Source organism: Ixodes scapularis, unplaced genomic scaffold, assembly GCF_016920785.2.
Source record: "Ixodes scapularis isolate PalLabHiFi unplaced genomic scaffold, ASM1692078v2 PGA_scaffold9__187_contigs__length_104089568, whole genome shotgun sequence".
In the NCBI taxonomy this organism is placed as follows: domain Eukaryota; kingdom Metazoa; phylum Arthropoda; class Arachnida; order Ixodida; family Ixodidae; genus Ixodes; species Ixodes scapularis.
In genome coordinates, this window is record NW_024609884.1 from 50950624 (window position 1) to 50973826 (window position 23203).

General features: G+C 47.4%; 1 protein-coding gene across 1 annotated transcript in view; it reads right to left on the bottom strand.

Annotated features, from left to right (window-relative positions):
* The window catches only part of LOC8029823 (annulin-like), a 63610-nt gene extending 40911 nt beyond the window's left edge, over nucleotides 1–22699 (bottom strand). Inside the window, exons 1-7 of the mRNA XM_042287412.1 lie at nucleotides 22654–22699; nucleotides 15676–15888; nucleotides 14896–15029; nucleotides 12820–12958; nucleotides 11492–11610; nucleotides 10744–10854; nucleotides 7539–7713 (exon numbers count right to left, since the gene is read on the bottom strand). Of these exons, the coding sequence (XP_042143346.1) occupies nucleotides 7539–7713; nucleotides 10744–10854; nucleotides 11492–11610; nucleotides 12820–12958; nucleotides 14896–15029; nucleotides 15676–15888; nucleotides 22654–22699 (937 nt within the window). The remainder of the gene's footprint in view (nucleotides 1–7538; nucleotides 7714–10743; nucleotides 10855–11491; nucleotides 11611–12819; nucleotides 12959–14895; nucleotides 15030–15675; nucleotides 15889–22653) is intronic.
* Between the last annotated feature and the right edge of the window lie 504 nt (nucleotides 22700–23203).

Genomic DNA, 23203 nt, shown 5'->3' on the forward strand with positions numbered 1-23203 from the left:
TAAACTATAAATGTATTATTTGGCTCCACGATGAGGTCATCAATAATTTGCGAAAGCCGCAGATGGCGACGTTCAGCCGGCCTCGTCTTTTGAGGCGAACGTCATAATCTTGATAGCGTTTGTGACACGTCACACGCGACACTTGACCAATCGCCACGGGCGACGAATTCGCTGATCAGCTAGCCGATGTAGGTGTTAGCCCTAGATGTCTATGGAACCGCGGAAACGACAGCGTAAAACGTTGATGTTCCCCTCTTAGTTCTATCTTCCCATCAACAACGATGAAAGCAAAAAAAGGCACTGCCAGGACGCTTCAGCAGCGAAAATAATCTCTACAGATCTCAGAAGGTAAGATTTCGTTTGAGTAATATAAGAAAACCACGGAAGTGCTGAAATGTTGGATAGTGTGCGCGTCTTCCTCTGACGAAGTTAACGTAATAATTTTGAGATAACTTAAGGTGGGAGAATTTAGAGTAGAGCACTGCACGGGCCCGGGCCATCCTGAAAGAACGAGCCCTTACCGACCCGCGGGCCGGGTCCGGGTCGCGAAGCGCATGTATCTCTCGGTCCCAGGCCGGGCTCGGGATTGTTACAAAATTATTTCGGGCCAAGCTGAGCCGCCAGGCCGGGGCCAGCCAAGCCAACCAATCCCAGTCGGGCGTGCAAACGTTTTAAAATATTCAAAACACGACTCGGCCTTCTTTTATATCGCGCCTGTCAGGTTGGGGAGGAAAACTTCGATATCACGTCGACAAAACTGCCGGTACAGGCCGGGCTCGTACTCGTATTTCGAAAACCTGTCGGGCCCGAGCCGGGCTAGGGCTCACAATTTAAGAACAGTTGAGCCCGGGCAGGTTTGGCCGGGCCTGTGAATTCCGGCCCGTGCAGTGCTCTAGTATAGAGTTTGTTGCAAGCTGCTAAGTTGTTTACCGGAACGGCTATCCGGCAATGCAATGGTTTCCGACCCTTCAGATGTTTTCAACACTTAGACAAAAGTATTTTTATTCATCGCCAGCCAAACGATGATCAGATCCCACAATCGTCACTATAATTCAGATATTTAATTTTAGATTGTTGAAATTGTCCGGTGGTCAGATTTTTAGATAAAATATTGGCAAAGAATGCCGCTTCCCGAGTATTTTGGGGCGCACCATACCTCAAAGACAACGAGGAGAATATTCGCACTGCGGAACCCTGGGATCTCCGTCTCTAGTCAAAAGTCAAAAGTCAAGACTTAGTTGTTCATACAGGAGGAGGTTAGTCTGCCAGAACATGGCGACATTGTTACCCCCTGTAGATAAGCAATTCAGCCAGTGCAGTACGACTGCTAGCCTGGGGCCTTTAGCGTGCACCACGCGGTAGTGATACACGACCGCACGCCGGTACGATGCTCATCCAGATCGAAACGGGCAAGGGCGGGGATTGGCGACGTGCGCGACCAAAAGCGTCGCTGTGGTCGGCCTTCCACGATTGGCCGAACGCTGACTATGACGTCGGAAAGGGGATTTATCATCCACGGATATAAGAGGAATGAAAGAACTTTAATTTTGACGGTGTTGGCAGTGTTGCTTTGAGAGCGCAATGATTTCAAGCTTCCTCCATGCTATTTACAAACACCCTCGAACTTGTTGTTTGCAAGGTAATGACGTCACAAGGGGGAACTATAGGAGGGCGCCACCAAAACATCTCGCCGCTAATTGAACCCAGGATCCCTGGGTTTTGCAGCACGAGCTTTCGCTCTACGTGCTCCGAGCTGGTGTGCGCGCTCGGCTCGATCCGGCTCGATCTCTGCACGTGCCCCTTTCGATCTGGATGAACATCGTACCTGCCTATGGTCTTGTAACACTACTGTGTGATGCATGTTAAATACCACAGGCTAGGTTTCCCAGTGTACCGGCTAAATATTTCACCTACAGCGTTAACCATGCCGCAATAAAATGGCTGCCCGACCTAACGGCTGTCGTGTATAATTCGATTTTGGTTTGTTTCCCAAGCTCGTCTGTCTAAAAACGGAAATACCATGTGGCTCTTGATGAGGCAAAAACAAATTTATGCGTAGGCAATCTTTATTCAATATAGCATAATGTTTCTTTTTTTTCTCTTCTTTTTCACAGGTAAACAGGACGTGAGGAGATAGCGTGCAAGCCCGAATAATGAGAGAAAACATTTTTTTTTGTTATTTGCTCGGTGTGACGATGCTAAAATTAATTTTGGCATCGTCAACATTACTTTGCTAATGTTTTGTTTCCATTTCACAGCTCCATGTCAAATCGGACGACCTTTTCTTGACCAGGGCCAATGCCATCAACAAGCTCATCAACTTTGAGTTTACTCAATCTGCCGTGCATCATCGGCTCCAATCCAAGCGATGGAAGCTCCACCCGTACCTCAAATGATGAGCTACTATGCACAGTCCAAGTTTGCCGTCCTCCAGTGGACGAACTTCAAGGCGAAGGTAGAAGAATAGTTTCGGGTGGGCATTTCATTACCGAAATCCATAAACTTGAACGCCGTGATTTCCCTAAGGACACGCGTGGCACATTTCGATTTGTACGTGAGCGAAGGCAGGGCTTATGCTCTTGGTTTACGTTTGCGTGCACGCACTGCAATGAAGAACGGATCATTTCAACTGAGCACTTGAAGCAAACCAACATCAACGTGCATAACTTGCACCATTTCCGGTGCACGTTATGCAACGGAAATGGGGTCAGCTCGAGAGAAGAAATCTTTTCTCTCCCGAACATTCCTTGCATAACGCCGACAACATTCAGCAAATATGAAGAGAGCGCTGGGCTCAAGTGGGAAGACATTTTGCTTTCTGAAATGGTCACGGCTGGAAAGGAGCACAGAATGGCATGCGAATCCAGAGACCACACAAAGGATGGATTGCCGTACATAACTGTCGTCATCGATGCTGGATGGGTCCACCGCAGTTACGGCCACCGATACACGTCAAGCTCAGGTGTTGCGGTCATCATTGGCTCAAGAACGAAAATTTTTTTTTTTATACCTTTCTGTTTGTAACAAGTATTGCAATACTTGCGATTTCTACATGAGCAAAAACGAGACTTCAAGCATTCACGCTTGCTTCATAAACTGGGACGGGCCTTCAACGGCAATGGAGTCTGATATCATCGCCGAAGGATTCCGGAAAAGCTGCGAGATGCATGGCTTAGAATACAAAATAGTTGCGAGGGATGGAGGTTCCGACGTCGAAAAGGCCCTCAAAAACCGTGTTGATTATGGAAGGATGACAGCAAAGGTGGCTTGCGTTAACCATGTAAATAGGAACTACGCCAAGTCACTCTACGGCATTAGGAGCTCTGGAGGAAGACATGCAAAGCATTTGACAAATGTTAAAATTGGAAGATTGACAGCCGTGGCAAATGGAGCTATCTCTGCATCCCACGCGCTTAAGCAGAAAACCCGAAAAGCTCGCTAGCAGTCTGCGAAATGGACCGAGACATGTATTCGGAACGCATGACAACTGCTCCCCCCCCCCCCCCCCCCCCCCTCTACTGTCAACAGCATCAGCAGCAAGCATCAACCATATTTGAAGATCTACCGTACACGCTACAAACACACTTGATGTGTAGATTGAGGACTGGGAATAACCTCGCAGACAAAGCTTCTTCGCTTACTGAGGACTCTACCAGTAATCTGGCGGAAAACTACATGTGGGAAAGTTGCCTTGCTGCGTGCCCAACCCGGAAGAACAACACGGAGCCAAGATTTCGGAAAACGTGAAACCACATTTATTACTAAAGTGCAAACATAAAGTTAATATTAACAAAGGTCTTCGGTCGACACCGCCACAGCGTATTTTCCACAGCAGGCCTCGCTTCTCTTCCCCGTGGTCGGCGTCACCGCTGCTGCTTTTATCAGTTCTTTCACTGGGGGTAACGCCCACCGCGCTCTGTAGGCACAGTGGCGCCCCCTATAGTTTCCACAATATCTATAGTCTCAAAATTTTTCTGGCGGAAAACGCGGAAACCACGAGCGAAGAGGATCGTATTAAGGACAGTGTGTTGGAGCAGCAATCTCGTACAACGGTGGGAATGTGTCGATGGCGTCCTCTTCCGACTGCTCCTCTCTGAAACGGTACCCTCGAAAAGTGAAGAGAAAACGTCTGGCCGACGCATCATCTAAGGCATCACACTAAACTCCTTGATGGAAATCCAAGGTGAACACGCCGCATGGGGACATACATTACGGACCTAATGCTGAACAGCCTCAATCAGATCTTCCTGAAGAAGAGAGTCGAGCGAAGGTCAAAAGAAAACTTGCCATGCTTCGAGTCACCGGCCCTCAACATGAGCTCGAGAAAGCAACGGTCTGGCTTTCTGTGAATGAAAAGTGGGCTCTCGAAAGAAAAGATCGCCTGACAGCGTCCATGTTCGGGAAAGTTTGCAAGCGCTTAGCAAAGACGCTCTGCGCCAAACTGGTCCATCGACTTCTCTAAGCATAGCCTGTCCTGACACTCGCCATGAAGCGTGGCCAAGAACTTGAGTTCAAAGGAATTCGGGAGTGCGAGCAAAAGACAAACAACGTCGTAGAAAGACGCGGTTTATTTCAGGACATAGAACATAGATATATTGCAACTTCTCCCGACGGCTTGATTGGAGACGACGGACTCATTGAAGCGAAGTGCCCCGACACGACACTGCTTGAATTGTGGAAAACACGCAAAGATTTCTGCCTTCATTCTAGACCAGACACAAACCTGTGCCTCGAGAAGCGATATAATTTTTTTTACCAGATTTTAGGACAACTGAACACTTTGAAAAAGAGGTACTGCTTTCTCGTAGAAGGAACCTCAGGCGACACTCATATAGAAGTTGTCTAGCGCTACTGCGCTAGCATGATGAGAAATTCTGGAATGAACACATGCTTTTCTTTTGCAAGGAATGCCTGCTACCAGAGATCATCGATCCCCGTGTTTTCTATGGATTAGGAATACGGGAGCCACCTCGTATTCTCCAAGCAATACAACAGAAACAAAAATAAATGTTAAGTAAAAGAAAAAAAAAGGGAGGGGGGGCAGACAACTACTCCTAGCTTTAATTAGGAACAGCTCTGCAACCTTTTAGAAGACAATAGGTCGCCCTAAATATTTCACCTGAACTGAAATGCCGTTGCATGTTTAGCGAAACGATACCACTCACAGGGTCATAGGCGTAGACTACGGGGGACATCGGGGCTCGTTCCCCCCCCCCCCCCCCCCCCTGGTGAGATCCGGGGGGGGGGGGGGGGACGGGGGCTGAGCCCTCCCCCAGCTCCCGGGCCATGATCCTTACCGAGATGCTGTGTACGTGCCATGTAACGAGCTTCTAGTAGTGGCATGTAAACAAAATAACGCACACAGCGACGGACACATGGCGATATACATACGCTGTAAAATGCACCCCCTAAAATAAACTACTGACAATTTCCGGTGTAAAAAAAATTGCGCGGAAAAAAGAAAAGCACCCCCCCCCCCCCCCCTCCCCCCCCGGGAAAATGGAAAGTCTACGCCGCTGCACAGGGTTACAGCAGTAAAGACATGACAACAACGTTACGCCAAATGTTTTCGCAGAACTATAACACTCCGCCGATGTTTTCACATCACCGCGAAATTCACAGCTGCAGCAATGGTGAAAACGATAAGATATCGGCTGTTGACCGATTTAGAGCACTCCGACATTGTACTCACGTCCTCTGGTAGTGATCGAACCATGAGCGCGTTGGGAGAAAAATATGTATCGGGTCAGGAATCTTTGTGTGCTTGTCGCGTTGACTTGTTTTCATCCAAGGTTGACTCCTGTGCAGACATTCAACTGGTGTCTTTTGAGAGTTCAGCGAGTAAATGTCCTTCACTGATTTTCTGTGAGCTGTAGCGTAAAGCTTTGTTTTAAAACTCGTGCCTTATGAACGAGGTTTGTCATTTTAGCCATTTGAAATGCAATTGTCGTGACGTTGAGAACGTTACCATGTGCTGTACAGTACTTTATTGAACGTCAGTTGCGTCAGAATAATGTTATAATATTTGTATCCATAATAACTCTTGGCGTGTCAACAGGTAGGAGCCATTTCTGGGCTGCATGGTTCTTCGCAGGAGTTGCAAGATAATATACGTATATAACTTGTTTCTTGCCATGTGTATCGTCAGCTGTTGTCGATTATTTGTAACAGATAGTATTGCATAAGAGTGTTCTGTGTATTTCGCTGAGTGCGTATTGTGTTAAATGATAGTTTTGTATTCTGTAGTGGGTGCATTGCAGCTTACTCTCTTTTGGATACATGGTTTTGCGCAAAAAAGACGGACACAAGAAAGAGAAACAAACAGGAGCGCATTCTCTTTCCTTGGCTATAATGAAATGCTGGAAGTAAACTATGTTGTTCCACTTTTTTATGTGTTTTGTTCGTAATAACCCATAAGTTTGTTTAACTCATTGATAAAACTACAGACCATAAACATAAACTTCCGATGTGTCCTGTTCCACGTTAAAAGATAATTAAGGGCCTTCATGCGCAATTGTGATACATGTTTCAAGCGGAACTTGCAAAAAAGTATAAAACTCGTTTAGCATAACCGACAAAACAAGAACAAAAAATCTTAATATTATTTACACCTTTGGGATGTATCAACTTGTGTGTTATTGGCTGTAGTTAACATGCACCATAATTAAAAAAGGCCCTTCAAACAATTTTTTATTACTTTCTTTAGATACTAAACTAATCCTTGACGCTTGTAACCTAGGCATCACACAATCGTTTTTTTTTCTCCACGCATTGGCAGTCGCGAAATAAATTAAAAATAATAAGTAAAGTAAAGAAACATATCCGTCCGCTAGAATAGCGAGCACTTCGGGAACAGTTCGTGAAACAAGCATACGCTCAATTTAGCCGCGAATCTGTGACGGATGCTAATGCCGTGGCACACTGCGATGTTTTGAGCGGAAACGGCCGATTACACGGCTGCGATCGCCGGCGATCGCCCACGGCCACGGCGCTACAAGGCGAAAAGTAAATCGAGTGGATAAGGATGTGGCCTCGTCTTTTTTTTTGGTTTAAATATAATTGAAACTCATAAATTTGTGATTATTTGTTCTTTATGCCTCATATCTTCTCGTTATAGCGGGAATCGCGAGAGTTCAATTGCGGTTAATACTTTTTGACGCAGAGGGCTCTGTTACTGTGGCGGTGACAAGGCTCCGAAGGCCTCGACCATGGGGTGTTATTACGTGCCTTGCTCCGGCGCTTCTATTGGGTCGTGGGGCCGCAGCCTTCACAGTTCGCCAAGTTATCGTGAAACGGAGTAGAGATGTTTATCGTGTTCGACGGAGGACATTATGTGGGGACATAACTGCCACGGTAAGTTGGCTAATTAACTCAAATCTGTTCATGAACGTAATCAAGCCTAATCAAACGGCACTGTTTGAGTGGACCTTCATGATTGTAACGAAGCATTTTCGACGGAATAAACATGTGACAGCGACGTGTTTGATAAAAACACTCTCGAACGTTCTAACTAGTAGGCGAACTGTTCACTGGCTCACCGGCGGTGGCGACACCGGCGTAGACCCAGCACTGGCCGTACTTGACGGGCTTCTTGGTTCTGAAGAACTGCTGCAGGATCGCTGTACTTCCGGTCCAGGCGACCGGGGGAGTACCTCCGGGGAACGTGTTGGTCCACCTTCCCACCAGGACTCCGTTGTCGTCCGATGAGTTCACCTGGCCGCGGTAAAGGCGACCACCCCTGTACTGGTCACGGTGTCCCACGCGAGTCTTTAACTTTCGTTAGGGGCTAATGTACTGGGTGTCTCCGAACAAAATTCAGTGTTTGATTTTTTCCGACGGAAATATAAATTACGCATTGCCGAACGCTCAGTGTGCGCCCAAATCTAGCTCTAGCGATCAGGACCAGATGCCAAAGTTTCAGAGCTTACCGTTATTTGATTCTAAAGTTGTAAACGTTTTTCGCAAACTTTCAATGGAAAAGAGGCGGCCGACGAACCAAGCCCACGAATACATGGGAATGAAAGGCGTCTGAGACCGGAGACGGGCCCTATTTTTCGGTTGAAAGTTTCAGGAAATTACCTGTAATTTCTTAATAAGATAACGGTCAGTTCTGAAACGTTGGCATCTGATCCAGACCGCTAGCGTAAAAGTTTAACGGAGGCTGAGCGCTAAACAATGTGTGTTCAATAAAAAAAAAATGTTTTTGAGTGACACGTTGTTCTACGACATTTTTGTGCTGTCAAACGAGCGGCATATTAAAAAGGGACGCGTTTTCCAAATTAGAGGTAAAAATACAGTGAGCACGTGGGATAGGGCGTCACATGCATGTCACAAAAAGTTTGCGACACCACCACCTTTGTGTAAGTGATGCTATACTCAAACTGTATGGGCCATGTTACCATCACTTTTCAATAACACTGTTCAATGTAAAAAAAAAAAAAAAAAAAGAAACACAATGACCAAAAATGTTCTATACTGCATTTCGTCGTCATTTCCTCTAACTTTGATAAAACAAATGGTTTGCAATAATCACTTCATTATTAACCAAGTAAAACTGGGAGGCATTTGACATTTTAAGTTGGTTTTCTCGTACCTTTTAGTAATCTTCTATGACCGCGACAAAGTTATTCAGACACGTGCCATTGGAAGATCTGCCATATTTATGAGTATTTAATGTGTTACTTAAAAATAACGATGAAAGCACACTCAATGAGGTTGATTGCCCTAGGTTTGTAACCTCGACCTGTTTGCATTTATTATAATTTTCTGCTTGGTTCTCGTTGTCTTTGTTCATCTTATCTAATCACAGCACATCTCGATTCAGCGGTAGCGTGGGATAGCAAATTCCAACCCCCGTTTTTCACAGTCTCGGCACCCACAACACATTTTTAGATTTTTTTTTTCTCGCCCTAACATCTCCACGCATTGACCACAGGTGAGAGCGCGTAGATTTGATGACTTTTGTTGCACTAACACTCGTGCAACCAGGACACTTCCAAGCTCCCGATTCCCGCGTGTATACAGTCCTCAACGATTTGAAAGACCCATTCGGCGAGGCAGTTTCAGGCTGGTGCGCCGAATTCTCATTGGCCAGGCTCACATGATAGATGGGACAAAAATGAACCTTTGTTCCACTATTTATCTAAAAATAAAGTGTCTTGTTAGGTTACGGAGGGAGGGACGAGAACGCAGGAACGTCGAGCCAGGGTAGGGTTTTAGATATATTAAAAAAATATGAGGGGATGAGTGGGTCGCTCTCGGCTCAACCAGACCGAGCGTTCCTCCGGTCGCGCGCTCCCCTGGTCCCGCACTCCCCCTTTTTCTGTAAGGTCCGTGATGCACGTCACGGCTTGCGCGGCCTTCGCTCCCGTTGATTGGTAGAGCGGGAGGTGGTGGCGACAGTAATTTGGCTGCAGCCGGTTGTTCAAGATGGCGCCAGTCTTTCAGTGGTAGCTGATGAAGAAGTCTCGCGCCGTAGCATGCTTGAAAATAGCAAGTGCCCGAACGCTGTGGTCCGGGCACTTACTATCTGCAAGCATGCCACGGCGCGAGACTTCTTCTTTATAAACTACTATTGAAAGACTCGCGCCATCCTGAAGTGCCCGGATGCTGTGGTCGGGGGAATCGGTGGCCGAGTCGGCTAGAGCTCACACCAGCGCGGAGCACGTGAAGCGAAAGCTCGTGCTGCAGGACCCAGGGATCCTGTGTTCAATCCCCACCCGTGCCCGTTCCGATCTGGACGAGCATCGTACCGGCGTGCGGTCGCGTATCACTACCGTGTGGTGCACGTTAAAGACCCCAGGTTAGCGGCTGTACCGCACAGGCTAAATTGCTCATCTACAGCTGAGACACCGATGACCACTGAAGTAGACTATCTTCCGGTTGTATAAACATACCAACAACAATTTGCTTTGCGTTGGATGCTGTGTACTGCCGCGCAGGTCAGTGTTTCCACTCTTTAACCGTCTCTAACCAAAAAATGCTTATAAGTCGCCGCACAAACTCTTTAGGCAAATGGGTCGTTTATAATGTAGGAGACTGTACCAAATAAAACGTGGTAGACTAGGAACTGGAAATGAAGTCTGGTTCGCTTTCCGCCTACGCTCTATTGCTAATAAACCATGGATTTTGAACGCGTGAGACTATTGACACTGCACGTGCGAAGAAACCTGCCACTCATCGTGGCGAAGCATCCGAACGTGTCCTGTTCTACAGCCAGTGCCTGACGCCAGGAATGCCGAGTCGGTGTATATTCTGTCTCAACAGTTGCGTGCTTCGAACTGGGAAGAATAAGTGCCAGCGCGTGCCTTTAAAAAATAATTTTTCTTGCGGACATGCTTGTGCCAACAATTCCTGCTGCGTGAGCTCAGGATGCAACTTTACTTGCAATTTCGCAGTTGTGACTCGCTCACGTGGCAATAAAAGCGTGGTGGAAGCTACGGTAATCATCGTCGCAACAGAGAAATCGCAAGCAAAATCGCATTATGCGAATCACGCTTAACGCTTCAGCTCGTTCATGCGTCGGGCGGAATCACTCAGTCGCACTCCTGGATAGTTCAGAATATAAAGCGCCAAAAACGACAGGACAAAGAGGAGAGTAAACAAGACGAGGCGCACTCGCAACTACTCTCCTCTTTGTCCTGTCGTTTTTGGCGCTTTATATTCTGAACATGAACCAACTGGCCCAAATTTTCACTTTGCTCCTGAACAGTGCCGTTCAACAGAGCAGTCTTCTAGTCTTACCGCGGCCGAGATGTGTCTGCAGACCTTGATCGGGTCCGAACACGCGGTCACCGAAAAGTTTCCCACCTTTCGAAGCAGGTAGATGCAGCAATCTAGGACGTCGGGTTCGAACTGCAAAGAAATCGGGCATCGATCGCCATTTCAATCGTCCTTAATGTCGCCGACGAAGTTTCAACCAACATTACTCACAGCAACTTGAAATACAACTTATTAGCAATCTTTCTTCCGCTCACAGAGTTATCAGACAGGGACAAAAGTATGTTTGTGAACAACACTCGATTCAGGTGGTGCGATTTTACAAGCGGTTTCGCAGTTGCGACGTCGCTCATGCTGCAGGAAAAGTGTGGTGGAAGCTGCGGTGCTCAGCGTATAGCCGCTGCGAAATCGCACGAAACATCAAACCATGTGAGACAGGCGTGAATAATTCCAGAAATAAGAGTTGCGGCGCAGGCTAGCTGATAAAGGTTCATACTAAAAAAAAAAAAAAAAAAAACATGAGATGAGGAAAAAAAAAAAAAAAAACACTTGCAAGGGCCTGTAGCCCTTGCAAGATACAGGCAAGCGGCGCTTAGAATGAGTGTACGATAAAGTTAGCAGCAAGGGAGAGCTCTTACGAGACCGCCAGTGCGAGGTGGCTGCGCCACGAACCTCGGGTGCAAAATAAATCGAGACAGGCTTGGATTCTTTTCCCTTCAGCACTCACCAAAGCGGTGTTTTTACACAAATAATGAATAATGCATCTGCTCACCTGACCATACTTCCAGGGCGTTGCCCTCATCTCGTTGTTGCTTCCTCTCCAGATCAGGCCGGAGTGCATGAGGACATATTCAAATCTCTTGTCCTCTTCCTCCATATACACAAGGTCATCTTAGTTTTTATGGGAGTGAAAGAAAGAAAGCATCAGTGAAACAGTGCCTTCATGAACAATAGACCGATCTCACCCTGCGTTCGGCGCATGCGTGTTCGTTCTCAGGGGACAAGCGGCAATGCACGACACGGCTCGTGCCGTCTCATGATCTGCACGCGCAAAGCCCCAGCGAGGTCATTGCACGTGCAAAAAGACTAAAGTTCCCTGCACGCATCGCGGCAGCGGTGGCGTAGCCAAACTGGCTGGTGAGATCGGTCTATTCGGGTTACGCTCAGATACCGTCTGGACATACTGTTCTTTATCAATTGCTCCGCGTTTATTTTACTAGCTGACTCATTCATTAGGACTGCTCTTGCATATCCAGAAGTATCTTTAAGTCAAAGAGCAGAGTTCGACCCAAGCGAAAAGGGGATAAGGCCGATGTACTTATATTTCACTCTATTTGACGCAAATTTCTGAACTTCTTCAGACATAGTTGTTCAGATCTTGTTCAGAACTAGTTCAGATCTTGCTCAGAAATTGTTCGGGTCTTTCTCAGACCTTGTCCAGACCGTGCTCGAATACTAAGATCCCGAATCGCGTAAAGTAGTTGAATTAGCTCAAACAAATCAAAAGATCATAGTGTTTCTATACTGATGACCATATTTGAAATGCCTTACTCCGTAAACTTAATTCAATGCGCTCGCAGGCTTAACTGGCGCGGCTGCGGTTTATCGCGCCCACGAAGCTTTCACTTCTGGAGAGTTGCAGAAATTTCACAGCCATTCAGAGCTACAACTCGAGACCTATCTTTTCAAAACGATTGTCGCGCTACGGGCAATGTTGTTCATTCATTGCGCAGTCATGAACTGTATTAGTTCATAGTTAGGCATTGTGCCTAAAAAAAAAAAAAAAGAAGAAGAGGAAGTGGCTGTACATATGGACGCTTTACAGCAGCTGTGCATGGGCGCCGCCATAACTGACCTTCAGTTTTTGTTCCCTCTTATTCCATTCGCTTCACTTCATCATTACCACAGCAGGACAGGTTATTGCCATTTTAGATGCTACTGTGTTGTTGTGCCCAGCATAGGCCCTTGTGAAGACCCGTCAACGCCCGCTTCAGTGGCTCGGCATCTCGGTAAGACCAGAGAAGGGCGGCTATGGCGGCTCGATCTGGCGCGTGTGTAAAGCGTCTATAGTTTCTCGATTTTAGAAAGTCGGGAATTCACCTTTGCACCAGGGATTGAATAAAATACAGATGCTGTCCTTGTGCCGGTAGCGGTCACCCGGAATACTATCATCCGTGCGGAGCTTAGTGTCGATGTCCATAAACCACTCGCCAACAATAGCATTCGCCGACGGCTTAATCTGTAACAGAAAACGTAGACGCTATTTTAAATAAATAAATAATAAAAAAAACCGTATACCGTTATTTGAAAACAGTTCTGTGCACTGTCCAACGTACGGGCCCGAGTATGTGACTTGCGAAAATTAATTCTTATTGTGAGTGCTTGTCCATGCAAAGCTTTTCGCATACCTGCGCATACCTTTAATTGATGACGCTGCGCAAAACTTGCTAGATTGAGTTTGTGCACCTTGAAAGAAGAATCTAATGAACGAGGCTGAGCACGCTCACATGAGAAATATTAAAAAAAACATAATAATTCACAACCTCGCGGCACACGAGAGCAACAGGATTTTCGTGTGTTTTTATAAATGTTGCAATCTTCAAATATTTTGTAATCTTCACATTTTCAAACATTCTGTTTGGCAGTGCCAATATAAGTGTTGTGAGCTGTCTTGGGCACGTTGTCGAACGAAAAGGAAATAATTATTCCTAAATATGAGGGTTGACTACCTCGAGAAGGCGTTAATTTAGACTTGACCCACATCGCTCTCAAAGGAATTTAAAAAATACATATATATATATACTATAGAGTGTATTCACTCGACGCCATATTTGAGGGCGATGTTTAGATCGCATGATCAGAACGAGCTCACATTAATAGGCTGCTAGGACCGGCAATCTTTATGGTGTGGAATGCACGTTGCAAAATAACTGTGGAAGCTCGACATCAGCACGCGCTCAGCAGTCGCGCACACAGTTATGCCGGACAGTGAATATTTCCTATAGGGAGCGTACACACTATTATGCTCTGTTTCACCTTATGATGTACCGCTGGAAAGGCTACAAGCGCGAGCTCCTTGCTCTAAGTACATCTCGGCGGCACAAGCTCTCGTGCGTTAAGAGCAGCTCCCAACGCTATGAGCTCGCGATTCTAGCCTTCTCTGCGGTACAACATAAGGTGAAACGGAGTATAGTGGGTCACACAATAGGCCCTTTTCAAAAGTTCATCGAGCAACATTGGCGGTCGCCATTTTTTTTTTTCTTTAGCACGAAGCGTGCGATTAGGTCAGAGCCCTCTTCGAACACGAACGGAGCCCCCGTGCCCCCACAAACAATGGCAGTCAGGCAATGGCGCGCATTTTTGAAAATAGCCTTTTGTCTGAGCTTGTCGTTTATCCATTATGTTTACATCAACAATATCCCTAATGTGCTGAATCTCGTTGCTTAGGTGAGTGGGAGATTCTTATTTCTATTATTTTGTGGACGTCAAAGGAATGAGGTATTGAAGAGCGCACAATCTTTGGAGACCTAAGCGTGCGCTGACACCAATTTTCCTTGCTCCGAGACATGGTAGGACGTTGTGCAGGTCTATTGCCCCAAAACTATGATCCATATATGTCCAAGGCATAGTTCGTAGCAGAAGTAACAAAACAAATATAAAATGAGAGAGTAAGCAAATGCTAGTAATTTTGTAGCGCGTGAAGTGCAGTCTCCAAACCTAGGCCTACACTCGCAGGACACTGATTGCGAGCGCATTGTTGTGAAGGTGCAGTCCTTCCCCAAGAGACTTCGTGCTATCGCCGGTGCCTGTTCACTATCGCCAAGTAAGGGCGGCGAACACAAGCGAACGCATAGCCGTTGTCGGCCTTACGCGGGTGGTTCAGGACGCCATCGATGGCGTCTGTAGTAAGATTTCACCTAGTTCCAACGCTGGGAATATAGAAAGGAACATCAGGTTTGGTGAAAAGTTTTTTTGAAAGCGGATCATAAAAAGTGTTCACCGTCCTTTTCGCACACACACAGCCACCGTCTTGTCGTTCTCAACTGATGATGCGTCACCAGGATCACACGGATTTAGACACATCTTGGTCGTGACGTCACAGGTAGGAATTTCAAGAAGGCACTACCTATTTCCACAGAAGACGGAAGAAGTAATGCACGAAAGAAAGTGACGAACCTCGACGGTAAGTCGTTTTTCCTCGATGTTCTTGACAACGGCAGTCCACGAGTTTCTCAGCGTTTCGGGAGATGTCCCGAATACCAGCGGCGCTATCGCCACGGTGTTTTTAGTATGAGTTGGGCTCTCCTCATCTGTAGAAAAAACAAAAAAAAAAATTAAAATAAGAAACTCAAAACATAATTTTATAATGACAACCTCACAAAGCAGGTGCTCGCGCAAGGACGAACACTACAGACCTGTATCGAAAGGGCTCTCGATTCGCGTAAAAAACAAAGTCCGTCTATTTCTATTTACGAAGTATTGATAGCAAAAAATACTTCCGACGCCCCCCCCCCCTCCCTTTTTTACACACACACACACACACACGCACGCACGCACACACACGCGCGCGCACACACACACACGCACACACATGCACGTACGCACGCACGCACACACACACTTTACAAAATAGTGTGCCAAATGAAATTTTAAAAAAAAGCATATGCATGTGAACCCTATACTGCGAGCGAAGTGACAGCAAACAGCTGAACCGGTGGTGTCACAAGGGGGGCGGGGGGGGGGGGGGTAGATTGCCCTGGGTGCAGCGCTAAGCAGTGAAAAGGGCGGGGGGGGGGGGGGGGGGGGTGTCGCGGCGGGCTACGAAAGCGGGGGAGGAAGGGGGAGGAGAGGGGGGGGGGGGTCGCGGCGGGCCACCGCCCCGGGCGCCACTGACGTATTGTGACGCCACTGAACCGAACTGTTCGGATATCGAGAGAAGGGCGGTTCGAAACTTACCCGCCACACTGAAAACGAAGACCAGACCGTCGACGTCCCGGTTGTAGTCCCTGGTGAACTCGATCCTGATGACGAATGGATCCCCTCGACGCACGACCAGGCACGGGTTCTCAGTCCGCGTTCTGTGGTACCCCTTGGTGTTGTGCCGCTCCGTGTTCTCGACCACGTTCAGGTCCACGGCCCGCACCCTGATGGGCCAGTCGGCTCTGCCGGCTGAAGCACAACCACAGAGCCCAACGCCCTAAGCTGACCCTCACAATCACGATCCCCACTTATGCTCCCGTATTGTGGCCGCGCTCACACTGCTCGCACGAAAGACGGTCAGCGGACACTAGGGAGTTTTAGGGAACCGTTATTGCACATCCGATACGGTACGATAAGTTCTTTGGTACGAACTGCGCATGCGCGAGTCTTCTGCGGTCGCGCATGGGCAGTACGTACCGGAGGGTCCATCGTGCCGTATCGGAAGTGCAAAAACGGTTCCCTGAAACTCTCTACTGTCCGAGGCGCGTTTCTTCCTCGTATGACGGTCACATTGGTCGTACGAAAACTGTCTGCAGACACACTCGAAGCACGCATATCTAGGAAGCGAAAAACATGCTTCGTCATGCTTGAGGAGCGTCCGCAGATTACTTCTGACCAGAGTGTCTGCAGCAGCGAATACCCTGTCCAGAGCATCTTATCCCTCCGCAGCCATTGCGATTTAGGGATAATGTCGGGTTCACGTGGTGCGATTCTGTTTGCGATTTAAGAATTGTTAAGTCGCTCGCGTGGCGAAAAAAAAAAAAAAAGAAACCTGGGGGAGGCTGCGGTGCTCGTCGTCGCACCGCGAAATCGCGAGCAAAATGTGAAACCCCGAAGGACGAATCATTGAAGCATGAAACTTGAACATAAAAGCCACGCAGTGCGTTACTTGGGCTGTCAGCGAACAGGGGCAGTTTGTCTACCTGCAGCTTATTGCAATATACGAAGTGCAGGAGAGGCTCCGCACCCCCCCCCCCCCCCCCCCCCTACACCTCGAATTCGCAGGGAGAATGACGTCACTGTACGCCACCCAGTACAAATGCAATCTTTGTCTAAGATCCCGGAAGAAGAATATCCGTTAGCGCTTCTCGGCCAAGGGTATTCAAGTTGATGGTGTTTTTTATTTACATTTTCCGAAGGCTCTTGATCTGATCCCGCGCAGGTTTGTTTTGCACAAATTATTAGTGCTTAACATTCATGAAACCATATTTCAGTGGTTGGAAGCTTACTTCACCAATCGCATGAAATGTGTTGCACAGGGTGTCCCCCCAAAAATATTTCGTTTATTTTTTTTTTTTTTATCAGTCGCAAAAATAAACTACGCATTGCCGAACGTTAAGTTTCCGCCCAATTGTAGCGCTGCAGTGGTCTGGACTAGATGCCAAAGTTTCAGAACGAACGGTTATCTAATTGGAAGGTTATAAATGATTTCCTGAAATTTCTAACGGGGAAAGGGTGGCCGACGAAGCCATCGAATACATGGGGCTCAATGGCGCAAACTACCGGAAACGGGCACCATTTTCCCGTCGAAAGTTTCAGAAAATTCATTCTAACTTTGGAATAAGACACGTCTGGCTCTAAAACTTTGGCATCTGGTCCGGAACGCTAGCTCTACCTTTGGGCGGAGCGTTCGGCGATGTGTACTTTCTTTTTGTGGTGAATAAAACAACAAAAACAACAACAACGACGACGACGACGGCAACGACAACGACAACGACAACAACAACAACAGCAACAACAACAAGACTACTACTTCATTTTTAAGGGGAACACGGTGTAGGTAATAAAAAATAATAATCAGAAACACTTCACACAAAGTACTTTGTTTAGAGCGCTGTATTTTTTTTTTTTACACTCCACACAAAGTACTTTGTTTAGAGCGCTGTATTTTTTTTTTTTTTTTACACTCCACACAAAGTACTTTGTTTAGAGCGCTGTATTTTTTTTTTTTTTTTTCACACTCCTTGTACGATTTTGCTCGCGATGTCGCAGCTGCGACGTCGGGCACCCCCCAGTTTTCCCCACGCTCCTTTGTGCCACACGAGCGACGTCGCAACTGTGAAATCGCAAGTGAACTCGCACCATGTGAATCAGGAATTAACGGTGCACCTTACGAAACAGTGAAGGTGCAGCTCCCTTCCTGCGAAAAATTAGATCAGCACTCTTGACATGTTCAACGGCGGACGCCGACGCAGGTGGCCGAGTTAAACTGAGGATTCTGTTTGTGGCACCATCTCTTGATAGGCGCAGCAAGCAGACGGTGGCACTCGATGGAAAGCAGACGACGAGCCTCGGTTAGAGAGAACCAAGCGCGGGCCTCGGGTTTGAGAGCCTGTATTCCAAAGAGTTTCCAACTGCTCGGTCGGGGTCACCTGGTTTATGGGCCGCATTTGAAATACGAGCTGCAAGGAGGAGACGAAAGCGTCGGTCGTCTGCAAACGTCTCCGCTTTTCCGCCTGCTTTCCTCCTCGCCACGCGAAGACTCAGCGCATGCGCACTTGCGACTGATTGCCGCAGGTGGTGTCCGCCACTAAATGGCAAACGCTCCCCATGGTTTCAGATGGACCCACTCTTCAACCTAGGCTTTTTGGTTAACTCGATCGCCTGCGTGAGCGTGCGTCGTTTTAATACGTTAAAAGTGTTGGTCAATTTTTTTTTTTTCACAGGAATCATCTTATATTTTGAAATTTTGTGAGGTAAAAGGCATCGCTAAAATACGCTATTGCTGGAAGTTGGAAATCGCTGCGTGAAGGTGCCGGTTTTTCCGACTGATTCTAGAGCGAGCACCGTATTCATTACACTTTATAATAAACATCAGGTATTTATTGGGTGTCAGTATATTTAGTACAATATGATAAAATAATTGTATGGTTCATTTAACGGACAAGCACCAACACAACGAAGATTTCGCTTGTGCTCTAAATTATTTATCGGGCCCTTTGTGGGTCGTCATTCCAGATGCACTTCGTTAACATGAAAAATACCCCCCCCCCCCCCGGCCCCCTTTTCTCCCCCTCTGTTTTGAAGGTCAGGTATCTCAAGAAATCAGATACATGTGAAAGCGTTCCTGCGTGTGTCACTAGAGAAGTGACACAGCCCGCAGTGTCACAGTCGACAGAGGGACAGCTGCAAGGAGAACACACAATGGGTTCAAAATAGGCCGGCCCAAGCGCACAGCGTGTTTTAAAAACGAGCAGTAGCGAACAATAGGAGATAAAAATGGAAATCGACGCATGGGTGGACTTTTGGAAGACAGAGCTCCTCCGCCGGCCTTGAGGCTGCCCGGCTAAGGAAGCTTGCTCTGATGCCTTCTTCGCCTAAAGGTCTCACGGATGGACTACTCGGGCGACAGAGTGTGGCAAGCATTCCTGTAACGTCCGTTCGAATGGATTGCCGGTTGTACAACAAAAAAAAACAAGCATTCAAAAAGCATTAAAACAAAAAGACGAAAAAAAAAAAACGCCTGTTTAAAGGCTGGTGCATACAATTGCGTTTGGTCGCCACCGAGTGTGTTGTCCAGCCTTGTGCTCGCTTACGACGAGAGCAGACACTGACGCCATCTATCTTGTAGACCTGGAACACTTACTATTTGCGTGTATTTTCCACCTTGCTTGAGTGTCATTCTTTCACCACGAGCTTTAAAAACCATTGACAATGTTGTAAGCGATCGTTTCTCATAGATAGCACCCACATTTGATCTCGCCAATACTGTAAAGCCTTCACTCTAGTTAGGATGCGGTGGTTTTACCTCATAGATGGCGCCAGCGTGCTGGTCTGAGAGGCTCCATCTGAAGCCATGGTCGCGAGCGCGCATGCACTGCGTTGTCGGTTGGTGGCCAGGAAGAAAGCGGGCTGAAAGGCGGAGGCGTTTGCAGACGACCGCCGGTTTCGTCACCTCCTCGCAGCTTGTATCGCAAACGCGGCCCATAAACCACGTAACCTCGATCGAGCAGTTGGAAACTCTCTGTAAGATAGGCTGTAGTGGTCTCTTCTCGGAAGGCTGCACGAGGCCGCCCAACGCACTTAATTAGAAACGAATGCAAGCGTGTGAACGTCTAGCGCAGGGGTCTCCAGACCCCGGTCCAAGGAGGCGTTCCGGCCGGCCCGCGGATAGACGCGGTCTTGTCGTTGACGCTCGGTCCGCGGCCCGCTGCTACAAACGCAAAAATAAACGCGTGTAGGAAAAGAAAGCGGCACCACGACGGTGCACCAAAAGCGGGAACGAATACATAAAAAATTTTGAGAGCAATCTGCATCAAAACATAGGATCTCTCGCCAGAATATTTATTGCACATTGTTATCCCCAGAATTACTATTCGCAGTTCCCTGGTTTATGTCAGTGTAACTATATGATAAAATTGCTAAGCGTTCTCGTGAACATTTGGCTTAGTGCCCTGCGTCATAACTATTGCATATTTTCATCAGCAGATTTACCATTCTCATTAGTCTTCTGCCCTGTGTGAATATGCCAGAGTTCCAGTGCGCTTTGATTTATGCCTTTTCTGAGTTACAATTTTGTAATGTTATATAATCAGAAAGATATTACATTTAGAAAGAAAGTTTATATATTCACCACTTTACTTTTTTTTTTTTAGTTTTTGCTGAAGTTGTATTTTTGTATTTAAATGCTTATTTTGGTTTATTTAGTTAGTTTTTTTTTTTTTTTTTTCATTTATATCGTCTTAATTAGTTTCCGGCCCTCGAGGCTGCGATAGGTCCCCAATCCGGCACCTTAGTCGAAAAATTTAGAGATCCTTGATCTAGTGGGAAGAATAAAACATACAGAGGACCAAAGAGTGGAGACATTTTTCCAGAGGGGAAGTCGATCACGACGGATCAACCAGATTCACGAAAGCAGCTTAGGAGGTGGTAACTTATCCCGAACTAATGGCCTCTTGGGCGCCGCCGGCCAGTGTTTACCATGCCTAGTGGCGGCTGTTTCGGGGGGGGGGGGGGGGGGGGGGGGGTAAACACACTTGCCTCTCCCCCCCCCCCCCCCCCCCCCCCCCCCTCTCTGAGAACTGGGGAAACAAGCGCCTATTGACAGGGTTTTTCTAATCTTTCCTATATCGTTGTCATTCTCTCAAGGCGAACGGTGGCGAGAGTCCCGAGTATTAAAACCACTATTGCATCTTAAACAGGCAGTCAGGTAGAGATATTGAATGCTTTGCACAATCGCAATGTTTTAAAATTTCGGCACTTTTGAGGTGTAAAGTAATTTCTCTCCGCGATAGACAAGAAAGCGGGATACCTTATATTATTTGTATCGCGCGGTGTTGACCAAGACCTGCTTCCAAGACAAACAACTATACGCAAAGTGGGCGGTCACGAAGTACGCAAACACGCAGCCCGAAAGAGGCTTGTCGTATGTTGTGCACGGGTCAATCAATGCGTGAAGTTCTGACTGGTGTGTCCCGTTCACCACACGTTTCAAAAACAACAAAATGGTATCCCCACTTTTCACCGAAAATGAAAAAAAAAAAAAAAAAAAAAAGAGTCTAAATTATGTAATTGCCAGACGAGGGTCACTTCTCTGGTCTCGAACTGGAACTAACTGGAACCCCTTAATATAAAGTGCGATATAGTAGCATGCCCCTAGTCTCCAGAGAATGTTTTATTGATTGCTCAATGGGCAGTGAGGTGTGTCCAAATACAAAGTTGACCGTACTCCATTTCACATTAAGTCGATCCAACCAAGGCCAAAGCAACTTTCGGATAGATGGCAGCTTGGGCGAGTTGGTGAAGCATCAAAACTTAGACAGCAGATCCTACAGCGCCAAAAATGTATCGTCATGACGCTCGTCGCCTGTGTGCGTTCTCCGGCTAGACGTATAACCCACAGTGAATACGGCGTGGATCCTTCGCTTTTTTTCCCGCGCGTGAATGTTTCCGCCGGATATAGACCTTTCTAGCGGCAGCCTGGAACAAAGCGCCAGGGCAGAAAATGCTGAGTCACTGAGCTGTGGACGGATCCGCAGCATCCGATGTACCGCACATCCGACCAACATTGCATGCTCAGAAGGCGTTCCACAGCCCAGCAGACAAAGATGACAGCGCGCAGAAGGCAATTTTCGCCAAGGTCTATAGCAGACGCACAAAGACGACGAGCGCCGTGACGATTCACTTTTGGCGCTGGTTGATTGGCTCCCGAGGATAGTGGGTTTGGCTGCGGTCGGACTTAATATCGGAGTACAATTGTTTAGCAGGCGGGAACACGCTTTCCAAGCTACCAAATAACTAAGAAAAAGTCAACAGAAAACTCGCATAAGCTGTCAAACCATGTTTGTGCTGAAAGGTGTCGTTTCACCTTGTATTGTCGAGCGCGGTGTCAAGTCCAAGACGAGACAAACGAGAAAATACAACAGAGTGACAACATGCGGGACACTTTCGCGCTACACTCTAAAAAAAGTCTGTGCGTCTACTTTCGCGCACAACACTCGGAGAGCCAATCACCGCACCTTACGGAGGCAGCTTAGCGAATGACGATGCCGAAACATATGTTTAGACCAAAAAACGCAGTCTGAGTTGTGACATTAAGCAATGCAAGCGTGACGTTTCCCATTGCTTAATGTCACAACTCAGACTGCGTTTTTTGGTCTAAACATATGTTTCGGTATCGTCATTCACTGAGCTGCCTCCGTAAGTTGCGGTGATTGGCTCTCCGAGTGCTGTGCGGGAAAGCAAACGCACATTTTTTTTTTTTTTTTGAATTTATACTATATTTTTTGCGCAACGTCCCCAAAGTCGCGAGCGCGCTCAACGATTTCAAAATTGATCAGACAGAAGAGCGGCCACAGACGGCAAGTATATAGAAGGCAAAGCGTCACAGTCCAGAAGCCAACGTCGCTGCGCCACCGGACACTGCGAGATTGCTTTCCAGAAACCCCAAAACGCACGTCGTTCGAGCGCGCTTCAAATTGTGCCGCCACGTCACTGCCCTCTCGGATCACTTACGTTCATCGTCGGAGGGAATGAGTACGTGACTCGCAACATCCCCCATCCCGCAGGCTTGTCTCAACAAAGTACTCGGTTCTAAGGGCAGTACGTGAACTTAGCCGTGCCGTCCAGAGTCGACCGTCCCCTCCTTCTCGGGGAAAAATTGGATAGCGATCAGCTTGGTGGTCACCGCTGTCCGCGATGCTGACTTGGCGTCGGACTACCGAGCGACGTGCAGGGCGACTCATGCGGCGAAGCAGTACATTGCAATGATGCATTGCTTGTCACTCTGACAGGAAATGGCGGAGGCGGTACTCAAACTAAAGGCTGTCTTCGTCTCTTCTTCCGGAGCTCCTTTGTGTCCTCTCTCCCCACTGGTCGTGAGCGGGAGACCCTCACTTCAAGTCCGACCGCAGCAGACGCTGATCCCATGGCGCCAATCAGCGTCAAAAAGTGCATCGTCACGGCGATGGTCGTCTTTGTGCTATCACCGACTAAACTAGTTACGCGCAGTGAATTCGCCGTTTTTTTCTGAACAAGCTTTTTGGGTTAGCGCTGCCCCCAACGT